Genomic DNA, 16,509 nt, shown 5'->3' with positions numbered 1-16,509 from the left:
GTTCCGAAAATCAATTCACATTGCTCATCCCTAGTTATAGGTGTTAGTTTTGGTTTCAACTGTACACCACTAAAAATGCACTTTATTCTCGACGTATTTCACAATTTCTTATTCTTGACTTTTTTTCTTCAATTTCCAACTTGAAAATGGCATCCCAAAAGCTTCCGCTTCCTTCAGTTCTATGGAAACAGGTGCATATTCTTTATTGCACTAAAAACCACGCTATTTGGTGTAATTTGGATATATGCGAAATGAGGAACACCGGAGAGAGGAGCTTGATGCAAAAAATGTGAGTTTTTATTATCATATTGAACCTCTAGATTGAAAAACCACAAGGCTTGCTTAAATATGAAAAAGTTAAGTCTTACATAAGTGATTATCATATTTTTGTCATATCTTAAATGAAAATTTTAAACAAAACGATTATGAAAAGTAGAACTAGCTAGATATCAAAATCTCTAAAAATAATTTGTAATCTAGCGAAATTATACCGTTATTAAGATTAGTAGGGCCTTCTTCATATATGGAACACACAATGAAGTTGCAGAAGTAATTTACAATAATTGTTGGTTACTACATGCCATCCTGAAGTTGGTTACATACAGAGTACGTACTTAACTTTTCAATGATTGCTTTAACTCCGTACATGATGTCCTCCTGGATTCATGTTACCATTAATAAAATTCATGTTACCTTTAAAATCCAGTTTCTTGATTTTGTGTTCTATAAAAAGGCATAAGGCTGATATGCCAGCCATTGATGGTTTTAAATATCATCAATATTTTACATGTGTATTTCAGTTTGCATTATTATTACTTTTATATCATGCGTATTATACCTCAAATAGAATATATACCTATGGATACACCCATCACCACTGGATGTAATATAAAACTATATACGTAAGAAAATTTTGCAACATAAAGATCAGAATTTTGGGCAGGTGAAAGGTACCGTTGATGATTGGGGAGGCAACGCAAAAACATCACAGCTCATGATATATCCTTCTAAATAGTTTAATAAATGCCAATCTTTAATTTATGTCTCCTCCATCCTCGTTACTTCTTCCGTCCCTATAAATATTCTTCTTCTTTCTTTAGCAAGCTTAATTAACATCATCTGATCCTTGAATTTTATTTTACTTCGATCAACAAAATTATCAACATGGGAGCCCCATCATCTATAAATCATTTCAGATCCATAAGTTTGCCTTCTAGGTTAACCCACCCATCTTGCACTAAGACCGAGAAGAAAATAAATGAGCTGAGAGCGTCGGGAAAATTGGTGGGTTCGTTTGAAAGCATTCAAAGTAGTTTAGTTGGTTTGGCAGAGTTGCATGTTTTCGTGAATGAGTTTGTCCAGGCTCCAAAGACCCAACAAGCCCTTTCTCACCACCAAAATGAAACCCTTGTCGAAGCTGCCTTAGAGTGGTCCATTGGGTTTCTAGACACATGTAGCACCCTTATAGACATGATCATGTTAATGAAGGAAAACGTGAACGCCCTTCAAATGGCCTTACGGAGGAAAGGTAGCGATTCAACAGTTGCTAGTAAAATTGCAGCGTATCTATGCTTCCGGAAAATGGCAAAGAAGGTTGTAACCAAGAGCCTCAGGACACTAAAACATCTAGAAAAGAAAATATGTTCATTTCTTTTTGTAGATATTGATCACCATGTGGCATTGGTTTCCAAAGTTCTTAAAGAAACTAATGCACTTACTATCTCCTTGTTCAAATCCATTTTCATCATTGTGTCAACCAAGCCTAAGCGTGATAACGGGGTTCAACTGATATCAAAGTTGTTGTCCAAGCGTACATCCACACACAAACATGATCAATTGGTCCTCACCGAGGTTGAAACCATTGAATTGACTCTCACGTTGCTCCACAAGAATGTGCGCAATGGTGAAACCAAAGATGTTGATGTGGAAGTGACACTAAGGAGATTGCAAATTCTTGATATGGGTCTTGAAGGATTGAAGGTTGGTTTAGATCACCTTTTCAGGAGACTAATCCATAGTAGAGTTTCCCTTCTCAATATCTTAGTTTGTTAGACATCCATAGTTTTCATACACCAGTTACGCATGTTTTAGAGGCATTTTCTGGTTTTTGTAACATGTGCATGGACTTTTTGAACTATATATAATATCAACAATACGATCTCATTTTTGTTTGTCACTAGTATCTCTTTATTATTCCTAAATTGGCTGCAAGTAATAGATATGTTTAAAAGAAATTTTTCTTGTTTTATATGATAGTAAGCATAAATATCCATTGTGGCTAAAGAGAGAGGAGCTGAGGAGGCACCAAAAATTACAAATAGGATGAGAGGGGAAAAGATCTATCAATATGTTTATCCTAATATCTTATCTTTTATATATCTCATTTATACTCATATATGGTTTTTGCTAAATATTTGAATATAGTTGGTTCATGGAACTCATTGCGACGGGCATTAGCCAAAGTCTTGGCTAGCTGATCACTTATGTGATGGGTTTCATTTGTTATTAAAAACATTATTTGTTATTAAAAACATTATGAACAACACCTAAATCGTTACCCACCATTAAATCTATCAACAGATAATTAAAGCATAAAAAACCAACTCAAATTAACCATAAAACCCTTACATTGAGTGCTAATGCAACTGTTCTAGGGTTGAATCTCTACGAATTGTTGGTGGTTAAGTTACCATGCATTACAAGAATAACAACTATTAGCGGCGACAACCATCAATCGTATTGGTTGTCGCCGCTAATAATGATTGTCACCGCTAATACTCTTCGACCTCGATCCGTGCGAAAAGCCAAGATTACATCCTATCTTTTGATTTTGTTGCGAATCCAATGGCTAGGACCCTCGTTGTGTACAATACCAATAGCGGCGACGACGATGTCGCTGCTAATAGTCTAAATAGATGGCGCCAAAACTTCCCTCCCGACACGTGGCGTCGTCATTACTTCACCGTCGTTGCTAATACGATTGAGTCGCTGCTAAAGGTCTGCGTGAATAATACCCCTTCCACTTCGTTCTTTCCTCTTCCGTTAGGTGTTCATAACATTCACTCCACATCCCGACAATTTTATTTTTTCACCCTTCAGCTCTTCGATTGAGCCAAAATTTCACCGCCAAAAAAGTCCCAATCGTGACCTCCCCATTAACGACGACCTCCTAATTAGCTACCCCCCCCCCCCCCCCCCCCGATCGACGACCTCCCCAAGCTTCTTCAAGTGAGGTTTTCTTCTTCTTTCTTCTCTGTTTTTCTGCCTTTTCTTTTCCTTTTCTCTTCTCCCCACTAAAAACTCGAATTTTCAGATTCTCTTTACTGAAATTTCCAGCTTTACTGTCGGGATTTGAAGCTCCCTACCGGAAAATCTCAAAATTTGGAACATCAACCATCTTCTCAGCCATATTACACCTCCACAGGTTCTTCATCATCTTTTTAATTCTAATTTTGTATGTGGAATGTATATTCTATATATGTATATGTATAATGTATGTATATATGTGTTTTTAAGTGTATTATTTATGTGATTAATGTATGTATATGTGTATGTGTATATGTAAGTACATATATGTATTTGTGTATTTGTATATGTATCATCTATGTATATATGGGTTTTTCTATGTGTATTATGTATGTATTTATGTATTTGTATGCGTATTATGTGTCTATATGTGTATTTGTATGCATAGACATTGATTTGTAATGGAAAAGTATGAAACTAGATGTAGGATGCTATAAAGGAAAAAATGAGCATGCCCTAAATTTGTAAAGCACAATGCTAGTACGGAAAAAATGAGCATGCCTTACTTTGTAAAGTATAATGCTATAATGATCATGACCATTATTTCTAAACTACATGGGTTTAATAGGTGTTTACTTGTATGAAATTTTGAAATTACAATGTTATAATGGAAAAAACGATAAAAAAAATAGTTTGTGTATTTGTAAGCAATTTTGAAAGTGCAATGCTATAATGGAATGTGTTTTTGTATGTGTATGAAATATGTGTATTTGTATGTAAGTGTATGTATGTATTGATTGGAACATCACTTAACTTTCAAGGGTTTATTTGGAAAGTACAATGCTATAAAGGAAAAAATGAAGAGAAAAAAAGTAGGATTCTATCATAGGAAAAAACAAATGCCTTAAATAAGAAAAATATTGTAGTAAAGTAGAATACTCTAATAGGATAAAATATGATACTATAGATAAAAAATATATATGTGTAACATCCCAAAAATTGAGACCAAATTTTTTTGTTTTAATTTATATTACTTATAAGATTGTTAAGGAAAAACAGTACTGATATAACATCAAACCACAAAACCATAATTACATGTCTCAAAACAAAAATGTCAAATAGTATAATGTCAGAGTACAATCCCAGGGTTCTCAAATGCGGAAACATATGTGTGCGATGCGTTGCTACCCTGCTGGTTCCTTCCCCTTAGATGAAGAGGTACCTGAAACCAAAACTGAAAACCGTAAGCATAAAGCTTAGTGAGTTCCCCCATCATACCGCATACCATACAACCATACATACTGTCGGGCAGTTACGGGGTGCTCGACCTACCTGTGTCAAGCCATTCTAGGGTGCTGAACTACCCATGTCAAGCCATTATGGATGTTGACCTACCCGCGAAAGGCCATTCTAGGGTGCCTGCCTACCCTCTGGTCTATCTCACCTGGTCATGGGGACTATTTCACCCACTACTACTATCACATAACAATATATATATCATAATCATGTTGTCAGACGTATTTGGGGTGTCCGACCTACCCTTCGATCCTAACGACCGAATCGGGGACTATTCCCCTTCCTACTACCATTAGCACATAAAACATATCACACTGGCACATTGAACACATCTAATAATGGAAACCAGTCAATTATCACATAGGCAATCATCTCTATTGTAATCAACTACTAGTGGTTCGGCCTTGGTGCCTTAGACCCACTTCTACTGGAAGGTAAGTCACCTCCATGTCGTGTAGTGTCTACACTGTCCTTGGTACGGAAATCAACTCTTCTCGACTCCTCAATCCCATGAATGAATTGAGAATGAAGAAAACCCTCTAAATCTACTAGCTTCCTCTTGAACTCCCAAGATTCCTTATTCTCTTCCAACTTCGAATGCACAGACTAGTCACCAAAAAGCTCAAGAACACTCAAAAGAGGCTTAGGGTTCGAGTTAGGGTTTTCTCTGGGTTGAGAGGAATAATGGAGGCTGGGTTAGGGCATTATAAGTTGTTTAAATAGGGTGCAAACCCCAAATATTAGGTTTTCATCCAGACAATCCTACTAGTCGAGTCGGTCCCCCGACTCGTCGAGTAGGTCACTTATCCTACCGATCCAAAGTCGAGTCTACTCGACGAGTTGGGCATCCAACTCATCGAGTCCCAGAGCAAAACATGAGTTTACTTTAATTAAAATACATACTAGGAACTAGATGTTACAAATCTCCCCCACTTTTTAGACTCCGTCCTCGAAGCCTGCTGCTAAATCCGGAAAAAGCTCGGGGTAGTGTTCCCTTATCTCGTCCTTCAGCTCCCAAGTCCATTTTGAGCCCTTGCGGTGCTGCCATTGAACCTTCACCAGTTCCACCCTCTTATTCATCAGATCCGTTGACTTCCTATTGAGGTTCGCCACTGGCCGCTCGATGTAGTTCATGCTATCATCCACCTGAATCTCTTCCAAAGGTACAATTATTGAGTCGTCCACTAGGCACTTTTGCACCTAGGAGACGTGAAAAGTAGTGTGAATCTTACTGTGTTCGGCTGGCAGGTCTATCCTATATGCCACCTTGCCCACCCGGGCTATAACCCTGAAAGGTCCAATGTACTGGGGCCCAACTTACCCCGCTTCCTGAACCGAATGACGCCTTTCCAGGGCGATACCTTCAGGAGCACCATATCCCCGACCTGAATTCCAGGTCTGAACGACGCTTGTCGGCATAACTTTTCTACCGACTCTGAGTAGTCTGAAGTCTGCTCCGCACCTGTTGGATCGTCTCTATTGTCTTTAGTACCACTTCGGTACTCCCCATGACCCTCTGGCCAACCTCACCCCATCGTATCGGGGTCCTACACTTCCTCCTGTACAACATCTCGAAGGTTGGTCGGTTGATACTCGTGTGATAGCTGTTATTATACGAAAACTCTGCCAAAGGAAGGTAGGTATCCCAACTACCTCCTAAGTCTAAAACACACGCCCGCAACATATCCTCTAGAGTTTGGATGGTTCGCTCACTCCGACCATCTGCCTGCGGGTGAAAAGCAGTGCTAAAGTGCAGACGAGTATGCATCTCGTTGTGAAACTTCTTCTAGAATTTGGAAGTCAACCGCACATCTCTGTCGGAAATCACCAAAACTGGCACTCCGTGCCGAGCGACTACCTCTATGATATAGATGTCAATCAAGTTTTTGGCCGAAATGCTCTCCTAAATCGGAATGAAATGGGCGCTCTTGGTCAACCGATCCACAATGTGTAACACCGTACCCATAAAAATTCAAGCCAATTAGAATTTTTAAAACATTTCAATCCATTAAACATTACAACTTGTTTTCAAATGTATCATATCAAAGTATCCCATAAACAAATTTATAAAAAGTGAGGAGCGATACGATCACGCCTTGGCCTTGCCCTGATCCCCTGAAGTACCTGAAACAATAAACTAAAAATGTAAGCCCGAAAGCTTAGTGAGTTCCCCCAAAATATCGGTACACATACAGTCGACATAACCATGTCAACAACATCGTAACATAACAAACTGAACATAATGTAACGGGTCCACAACTTTACAGACTGGATTACCCCCTGGGCCCATAGTGTGAGTCTGGATTGCCTTGCGGGCCCACAGCTCACATCTGGCTTGCCGTCGAGCCCATAGTACGAGTCTCCCTTATCCCATAACTGGAATGCTCCCGGGTTTGTTGGGTTACCGCACGAACCAGTCTCACCTCAACCCATCCTACATAACATATCAACATATATCATAACCACTGAGCATGCAAATAATCATATAACACAGGTAGTCCTACAGATCTACCTAACTGGCATAACCACTAAGCATGCAAATAATCATATATCAACACAGGTAGTCCTATTGATCTACCTAATTGGCATAACCACTGAGCATGCAAATAATCATATATCAACATAGGTAGTCCTACCGATCTACCTAACTGGCACAACCACTGAGCATGCAACATTAACTTCATACTCAACATACTAACACTTCTAGGATAACATATTTAATGGGCCGGCCTTGGTGCCTTAGACCCCTTAGTATAGTGAGGATAACTCACTTCGCAAATGCCGACTCGGTAAGTAAACTCCAACTCTCGGACCACTGCCACAAACTCCACTACCTATTATCATAGTATAAACATACTCGTAAGTTCCCAACTCTTCAAGGTACCCCATAAATCAACTAGTCAACCCCTTGTCCAAGTCAAAGTCAACAGTCCATGTTGACCTTTATTCTTCGAGTATCCTCGGCTACTCGCTGAGTTCCTCGAGATACTCACTCACTCGACGTGTCTCCGAAGTGACTCGTCGAGTTCATAAGGTTCGCGATCGAAACCTAAGGCCACTCGCCGAGTTTCCTTCTTGCAACTCGACAGGTTCACGCGCATTCCTCAATTTGGAGAAACATTAACCGACTCGCCGAGTTGTTCATCCAACTCGTCGGGTCTATGGTAATCTTCATTAGACTCACCGAGTTGTTTATCCAACTCGTCGAGTTCAATTCCTATCTTCATATGACTCGCCGAGTAGACTATGCAACTCACCAAGTCTCTTCAGCCCCTTAACCATGCAGACACTGTTTAAGCCATGCCAAGGCCCCAAATTACAGATCCAACATCCTTAGGCATGCTTATCACGTAAAGTTACAAACTTTACGTGCATGCAAGGCTTTAAGACCCTAAAATGGCACAACTAAGCTTGCAATGAAGTCATATCCTTGGGGGAGGGCTCATACTAAACAAGTCCAATGGCTTTATGAATCTAGAAGCCAAGGGGAGTCCATATCTAAAGTTACAACCTCAGATCTTGACTTAAACACAATAACCCTTTCCTAAACTCATGCATAAAAGGGTTTAGGAGAAAATGAGCCCAGGGAAAACGATCTAATACCTTCAAGGGAGCCCTTTCTTATGAAGAACTTGAAAACCACCATTTCTTGCTTCAACTAGGTTGCTTCCCAAGTGATTTCTTCACCACAAACTTCCCTCCAAGCTTAAACCTCCAAAGAACAAACACACACTCGTGTTAGGGCCTTTTTGGACTCTCAATGGATTGTATAGAGGCCAAAGTAGGCTTGTGTTCCTTTAAATAGGGTGCAAAACCTTGGGATTTAAGGTTTCATCTGCCAGCTCATACTCGTCGAGTCCCTTCTAGGACTCGGCGAGTAGGTCACTATAACACGTGGACCAACCCGCTGCTACTCGACGAGTAGGGCAAACAACTCGTCGAGTAGACCCACAGACCAAAAAGGATTCAAACATAACTCAATACTTGAAAATCGGGGCGTTACACAATGACCCAAATCGAATCCATTCCCCGCACAGTCCTGGGAAGCTTCGTGATGGAATCCATAGTGATATCTTCCCATTTCCACAATGGAATATCCAACGGTTGGGTATTTCTGTGAGGCCTCTGGTGCTTGGCCTTAACCTTCCTATAGGTCAGGTATCTTTCAACGAAGCAAGCGACATCCCTCTTCATGCAGGGCCACTAATACTCAAGACGAAGATCCCTATACATCTTCATCGCCCCGGGATAGATAGAAAACTTGGATTTAAGCGCATCATCCATCAATACCTAATGCACACCTCCATGATATGGGACCCACACTCACTCTTGCGATGTTCCTCCTTCATAGCTTGTTGATGGGCCTCTCGAATTCGCTCCAACAACGGGGTCACCACCGTCATCCTCAAACAAATATCTCTGATTGGTGCTTCTTTGCGGCTAAGCGTATTGGCTACAACATTAGCCTTCGCCGGGTGGTAGAGGATCTCATAATCGTAATCCTTCACCACATCTAGCCATCAACGCTGCCTCATATTCAAATTTGGCTGAACCTTGAGGTACCTCAAACTCTTATGGTCTGTGTAAATACTACAACAAAACCCGAAGAGGTAATGACGCCAAATATTGAGGGCGAAAAAAACTGCCCCTAACTCTAAGTCATGTGTCAGATAGTTCGCCTCATGAGGCTTCAGCTGCCTCGAAGCGTAGGCGATAACATACCCCCTCTACATGAATACCGCACCCAAACCCGAGATGGACGCATCGCAATACACCACAAATTCATCCACGCCCTCCGGTAGGGCTAAGATTGGCACCTCGCACAATCTCTACCTCACTGTCTCGAATGCAGCATGTTGCTCAGGCCCCCAGTGAAAGACCACGACTTTCCTTGTCAACCGGGTCAAGGGCACGACTATCTTGGAGGTCCTGACTGAATCTACGATAATAACCTGCTAGTCCCAGGAAGCTCCAAATGTCAGATGGAGACCTCGGAACCTCCCACCTCATCACGACCTCCACTTTAGCCGGGTCGACTGAAATCTCATTCTGGTTGACAAGGTGCCCAAGAAACTGCACCTCGTGCAACCAAAACTCACACTTGGAGAAAATGGCATACAAGCTCTCCCTCCTAATAGTTTCGAATACCTCTCGTAAGTGCTCCTCATGCTGCTCCCATGTCTTAGAATAAACCAAGATGTCATGAATGAAAACTATCACAAACCTATCCAATATCGGTCTGCACACATGGTTCATGAGATCCATGAATGCGGCAGGAGCATTTGTGAGGCCGAAAGGCATCACCACGAACTCATAGTGACCATATCGCGTCTGAAAGGCAGTCTTCTGCACATCCTCCTCTTTGAACCTCATCTGATGATAACCTGAACGCATGTCGATCTTGGAGAACCAAGATGCTCCCTGAAGCTGGCCAAATAGATCATCAATCCTCGGGAGTGGGTAACGATTCTTCACCGTTACCTTATTCATCTCCCGGTAATCTATACACATCCGATGCGACTCGTCCTTCTTCTTCACAAATAGAATCGGGGCTCCCCAGGGTGAACTGCTCGGTCTAATGAATTCCTTGTCTAATAGCTCTTGCAGCTGTGTAGACAACTCCTGCATCTCAGGAAGAGCCAGCTGATACGGTGCCTTGGCTATCGGAGCCGCACCAGGGACTAGGTTGATCCTGAACTCTACCTGCCTCTCTAGAGGTATTCCAGGCAGCTCCTCTGGAAATACATCTACGTACTCCCGTACCACCGACATGCCACTCACCGTCACCTCGCGCGTCTCCTGGGTATCAAAGACGTAGGCGACATACCCTGCGCACCCCTGCTGGAGGTAGCATCTAACTCTTGCTGCTGAACATAAAGTTGGTCCATGTTGTGGCCTCTCACCCTGAATCACCAACTCTTAACTACTTGGGGTCCTGACTCGGGCCAACTGTTGTGCGCATTCGATCACCGCCCCATTGGGGCTCAACTAATCTATGCCTATAATAACCTTGTTCCCCTGCAATGGTATGGGAACCAAGTCTACTAAGTAGCACTCCTCGAACAGCCTCAAAACACAATCCCTGAAAACCTCTGATGCTTGCACTAATTGGTCGTCCATAATCACAACCTTTAGAGGGCAATCTAACATGCCCGAAGACTCAGGGAACCTCTTGCTAAATGCAAGAGAGAAAAATGATCGGGTAGCACCCAAATCAAACAACACCTGAAATGGGATACCGTTCACATGGAATGACCATATACAAAACATGCAACATAATACATCAATGTCACAACAAGTTAGAGAGAAGAAACCACACCCGTCACCATATCGGGTGCGGTGCGTGCCTCCTCGGCTGTCAATTGGAAATCTCAGCTCCTCACCACTAGAGCCTGTGACTTGACCTTCCGGCCATTCGTAACACGTGTAGTCACTGGAGTTGGCGTCACCACTGGCGTTGCTGCTGCTGCTGTCAATTTGGGGCAGTTGGCCTTTTTATGGCCCCTCTGATTGCAATGAAAGCAAATCAGGTCTGACATCTGAACAGTGGGGGTAGGAGCAGTACAAACCCTGCTAAAGTGCCCCGTCTTTCCAAACTTGTAGCTGATGGGTTTTGAGCATTCTAACACTTCCTAAGTTTACATGCAACCCTAATAACGTTGGATCTATGTTTATCTAATTATCATGCAAAGTTGCATTCCAAGGTTATATTCCTATCTAGCATACATAATTTTTATCTTGAATGAAAGATAGAATAACATACCTTGTTGTTGATTATGATCCTTGAAACCTTCTGAGCCTAGCACCCCAAGTGTGATGCCTCAAATGCTTCACACAACACCAAATGCAAAGAAGTAAACTTTGAGAGAATCTTACACTTGCAAAATTGGCTCTAGCCCTTGTGTTTCTTAGTGTAGCCGATTTTGGGGAGAACACCTTTGTTTATATAGGGTGTTGCATTAGGTAAACCCTAATGTAACACGACTCTTCATTTCATGATCCATGGGTTAACTCCATGGAGTATCCTATAGGTGGAACCCAACATGATAATCCATGGAGCCTCTTAGTCCACTATATAAGATATGGAAGATTTACATAATCTACCCATATATTTAATTAGTTATCTTTTGATCACTTAATTAATTCTAAATTAATTCTTGATCAAACTAATTAAATAATATTATTAATATATTAGAACTTGTAATGTATTAATAAACCATAAGTGTTATTTTTCTCATTTTAGTTTATCCACTTGCATGGTGCCATGCAACCCAAATGGAACATGCCGGGTCGGGTCAAGTACATACCAGAAATAGTTATGGACTTAGACACCTTATCCAACAGTCTCCCACTTGGATAAGTCTAATAACTATAACTTCAATACTTTAGGAACCGATCGGCAATCGTAGCTATTTCAAGGTCTCTCGGAACTGAGAAGATGCTGATACACCATTTAAGATAAGTAATCATATAATCCTCTGTTCTAAATATCAGCCAGACAAATACATGGAACAATGTATTACTTATTGTCCAACAGTTTGTTTCCCGATTTCCGATTTGTTTGACAAAGAACTTAATTGAACACATCAACTTAGTTCTGACCGGGCCATGTACATAGGTCAAATATCAGCTTCTAATCCAAGAAGGAACAGATAAAATTTGACTCATATGTTTGCTCTACTACTTACTGAATTATACATAAGAGCACGTTTTATAACATTGAGTTACCAATGCATTTTCGTACAATCAATGCATAACCAATTCATAGGCACAAATCATATCTCTAGGTTTGAAGACTTATATGATATTACCGTCTCACGATCACTCGAGATGAATTCCATGAAGTGATTCCAGTGAGCGTGGGTTGAGTCCAATGCTCAGAACTTATGAGCACTCATGAGTGTTGTAGCCATGTCCAACAACTTAGACCTCTGCAACCAATCATGACAGTGTTGATTCATACATACTTCCAACATATGACCGACTGTGGAGGTTCGAATAATATGATATACCAAACATAATTATTCTGGAAGTCAAAACATGCAAAAGAAATATAGTAAACGATCGACAAGAGATAGCAACACTTTACTCATAAATAAAACACCTTTTATTCATCATCTAATGTCAATTACACTTTACAAATTTCGAAAATTATCTAACTACTAAAACTAATATCATCCTTCAGCTCTATGCTCCGGGCATGCTTGAGATGCTTAACCCGAGTCAGTCCCTTCGTGAGGGGATCTGCTGGATTCTCATCCGATGATACCCTCTTTGCCACAAGGAGTCCTTCTTCTATTCGATGTTTAATGAAATGGTATTTTCTGTCGATGTGTTTGTATCTCCCTTGATCCCTTGGTTCCTTGGCTAAGGCAACTGCACTTTCACTATCATAGAAAATTTCCATTGGCTCCTTAATAGCTGGTACAACTCCAAGGTCTCCAATGAAATTCTTCAGCCATATCGCCTCTTTTGCTGCCTCGCTAGCTGCTATATACTATGATTCACAAGTTGAATCAGCCACTATCTCTTGCTTGGAACTCTTCCAAAAAAATTGCTCCTCCGTTTAAGGTAAGGACCCAGCCTGACTGAGAGCGGAAATTATCGCTATCAGTCTGAAAGCTAGCATCACTATACCCTACAACTCTCATGTCTTCACTCCCACCGATGGTAAGGACCCAGTCGTTAGTCCTCCGTAGGTACTTGAGGATATTCTTTACTGCAGTCCAGTGTGTCTTGCCAGGGTTCCCCTGATACCTGCTAACCATGCTCAAGGCAAAGGCTACATCAGGTTGAGTACACGTCATAGTATACATGATCGATCCTGCAGCCTAAGCATAAGGTATTCGAGTCATTTCTGCTATCTCAGCCTCATTACTAGGGCTTTGCGTCTTACTCAATCTGGTGTTACTCTGGATGGGCAACTCTCCTTTCTTGGAGTTCTGCATGCTGAGTCTCTTCAGCACCTTATCCAAGTAGGTACTCTAACTAAGTCCAATTAGTCTTTTACTCCGTTCTCTCAAGATCCTTATCGCTAGAATATAAGCAACTTATCCTAGGTCCTTCATAGAGAAACACTTCCCAAGCTAGGACTTAACTTCCTGTAGAGTTGGGATGCCATTTCCAATGAGTAGTATGTCATCCACATACAATACTAAAAAGCTAACTATACTCCCACTAGCCTTGACATATACACAAGATTCATCTTCACTCCTAGAAAAGCCAAATTCTTTGACTTTCTCAAAAAAGCTAAGATTCCATCTGCGAGGTAGTTGCCTTAATCCATAAATGGATTTCTCAAGCTTACACACTCTATTAGGGTACTCTGTATTGACTAAACCCTCTGGCTGACTCATGTAAACATCCTCAGCCAACTTTCCATTTAGGAAAGCGGTTTTGACATCCATTTGCCATATTTCATAGTCATGAAATGCGAATATGGCTAACAGAACCCTAATAGACTTAATCATGGCCACTGGACAAAAGGTCTCATCCTAATCAACTCCCGGAGTTTGTGAGAAACCCTTCGCAACCAGTCGTGCCTTATAAGTGTGTACATTCTCATCCATGTCGGTCTTCTTCTTGAAGATCCATTTGCACCCTACAGTCTTACGACCTGGTACATTCTCAACCAAGTTCCAAACTTGATTGTCATACATGGACTATATCTCGCTGTCCATTGCCTCTTTCCACTTGGCTGACTCAAGGCCTGCCATGGCTTCCGCGTAACTGTTAGGTTCATCCAGACCTATCAGTGTCTCATTACTGATAAGTGTATCACTTTCCGTAGTAATATGGAATCCATAGCAATGCTCAGGTGCATTCCTAACTCTCGTGGGATGCCTCAGAGGTACAGACTTGTCAATTGGCTCAAGAGGAGTTTCCTCCCAAGTTGAGTGCTAGGGTTTGAAGTTCCTTCACCACTTGACTCTTGAATTTCTTCAAGGTCAACTTGCCTCCCACTGTTTCCTTGGCTTATGAACTCTCTCTCTCTCTCTCTCTCTCTCTCTCAAGACAGCCCTCCTAGCTACAAAGACCACATTTTCACTAGGTCTGTAGAAGAGGTAACCAAAGGATTGCTGTGGGTAGCCGATGAAAATACACCTTTCACTTCGAGGTTTGAGCTTATCATGAGTCTCGCGTCTCACGAAAGCCTTGCAACCCCAAATCTTGACGTGGTCTAGTTTGGGTACTTTACTAGTCCACATCTCATGAGGAGTTTTGACAACTTTCTTTGTAGGGACCAGATTAAGGATATGGGCGACAGTCTCTAAGGCATACCCCCAAAATGAGATTGGTAGTGACGCTCGACTCATCATGGAACAAACCATATCCAACAAGGTTCGATTATGCCTCTCAGCTACAACATTCAACTACGGTGTCGTGGGAGGTGTCAATTGTGAGACAATCCCACATTCCCTAAGATAGTCGAGGAACTTTGAACTAAGATACTCACCACCTCGATCGGATCGAAGCATCTTAATGTTCCTGCCCAATTAATTCTCGACTTCCTGTTTAAATTCTTTAAAACATTCAAAAGTCTTTGACTTATGTTTGATTAAGTAGACATATCCATATCTACTATAATAATCAGTGAAAGTCAAATAATAACGATTAGCATCCCTTGTGGCATGTTGAAGGGTCCACACATCCGTGTGTATAAGATCCAACAAACCTTCACCCCTCTCACAAGAACCTGTGAAGGGTGACTTTGTCATTTTTCCAAGTAAGCATGATTCGCAACTATCATCTGACTTTAGGTCAAATAACTCCAAGACTCCATCCTTTTGGAGTTGGCCTATGCGTTTCATGCTTATATGTCCAAGACGGCAATGTCATAGTGATGCTTTATCCAAGTTATTATCATTAACAGAATCAATACACAATACATTATTTCCTAAGTTATCTACAAAAAATTTAGTTTCATACACACCATCACAAGGAAATGCTTTAAAATAAAGAACATTATTAAAGAAAGCATTAATCGAACCAACTTCATTAGCAAATGAAAAGGTGAAACCTTGTTTATACAATGCATGAAAGGAAATAATATTTCTTGCCATTTCTGGCGAATAACAACATTTATTCAAATCTAAAATAAACCCACCACTTAGCGATAAAGTATAAACTCCAATATTGGTGACAGGTAAAGCTTTCCTATTCCCTATGATTAAGTTTATTCTTCCATGCTCCACATTCTCACTTCTTCTTAGTCCCTGCAAATCAGAACAGATATGAATACCACAACCGGTATCAAGGACCCAAGAGTTAGAATGGGGTGAGTTATTAGATAAGATAGTGTAAATACCTGCATGGTTGGGTTTAACTTTCCCATCCTTCACATCTTGCTGGTACTTTAGGCAGTTCTGCTTCCAATGTGACTTTTCGTGGCAATAGAAGCATTCAGCCTCTTTTGGGTCAGAAGAAGGAGTGACGAAACCTTTCATGGTTCCACTTGAAGAAGAGCCATCAAGGGTCCTAGCCTTGGTACCCTTCAAAGAGCTCTTCCTCTTCTTCCCTCGACCTTTCCCGATTGCCAAAACTGGGGCGGAGTTTGGAGTAGGAGTGTTAACAACCGACATACCCTTAAGACCCGTTTCTACAGTCTTGAGGAGTCCCTGAAGTTTCCTGAGTGTGACCTCTTCCTTATTCATGTGATATGTCATGCGGAATTCATCATAACACGATGGTAAGGAGTGCAAAATGATATCTATTGCAAGCTCCTTAGGGAAGTTCACATTAAGCTCCAGCAACTGATCCACATACCTTTGCATTTTCTGCATGTGGCTCGTGACGGATTCTCCGTCCTTCATCATGGTTGCTATTATGGAGCAGATGATATCATACCTCTCTTGTCGTGCACTTTGATGGTATCTTTCCATCAGATCTTGGTGCATTTCAAAAGGGTAGAAGTCCTCATAGGACTTTTAGACTTCTGCTGTCATGGTGGCCAACTTGATGCATGCC

The 16,509-nt window shown here is 41.2% G+C and overlaps 1 protein-coding gene across 1 annotated transcript; it reads left to right on the top strand.

Annotated features, from left to right (window-relative positions):
- The first annotated feature begins 1,164 nt into the window (after positions 1-1,164).
- On the top strand, positions 1,165-2,052 carry LOC145095561 (uncharacterized). The gene has a single exon (XM_079033415.1). It carries the CDS (start codon positions 1,165-1,167, stop codon positions 2,050-2,052), a length of 888 nt encoding a protein of 295 aa, XP_078889541.1.
- The last annotated feature ends 14,457 nt before the right edge of the window (positions 2,053-16,509 follow it).

Source organism: Lactuca serriola, chromosome 3 (genome assembly GCF_051521515.1).
Source record: "Lactuca serriola cultivar US96UC23 chromosome 3, Lser_US96UC23_V15, whole genome shotgun sequence".
NCBI classification, from domain to species: Eukaryota; Viridiplantae; Streptophyta; class Magnoliopsida; order Asterales; family Asteraceae; genus Lactuca; species Lactuca serriola.
The sequence above is the reverse complement of the archived record's forward strand: the minus strand, read 5'-3'. Positions and strand labels throughout refer to the sequence as shown.

Excerpts from the sequence above, each read along its gene's own strand:
- LOC145095561 (XM_079033415.1), top strand. The coding sequence starts at position 1,165 with ATGGGAGCCCCATCATCTATAAATCATTTCAGATCCATAAGTTTGCCT.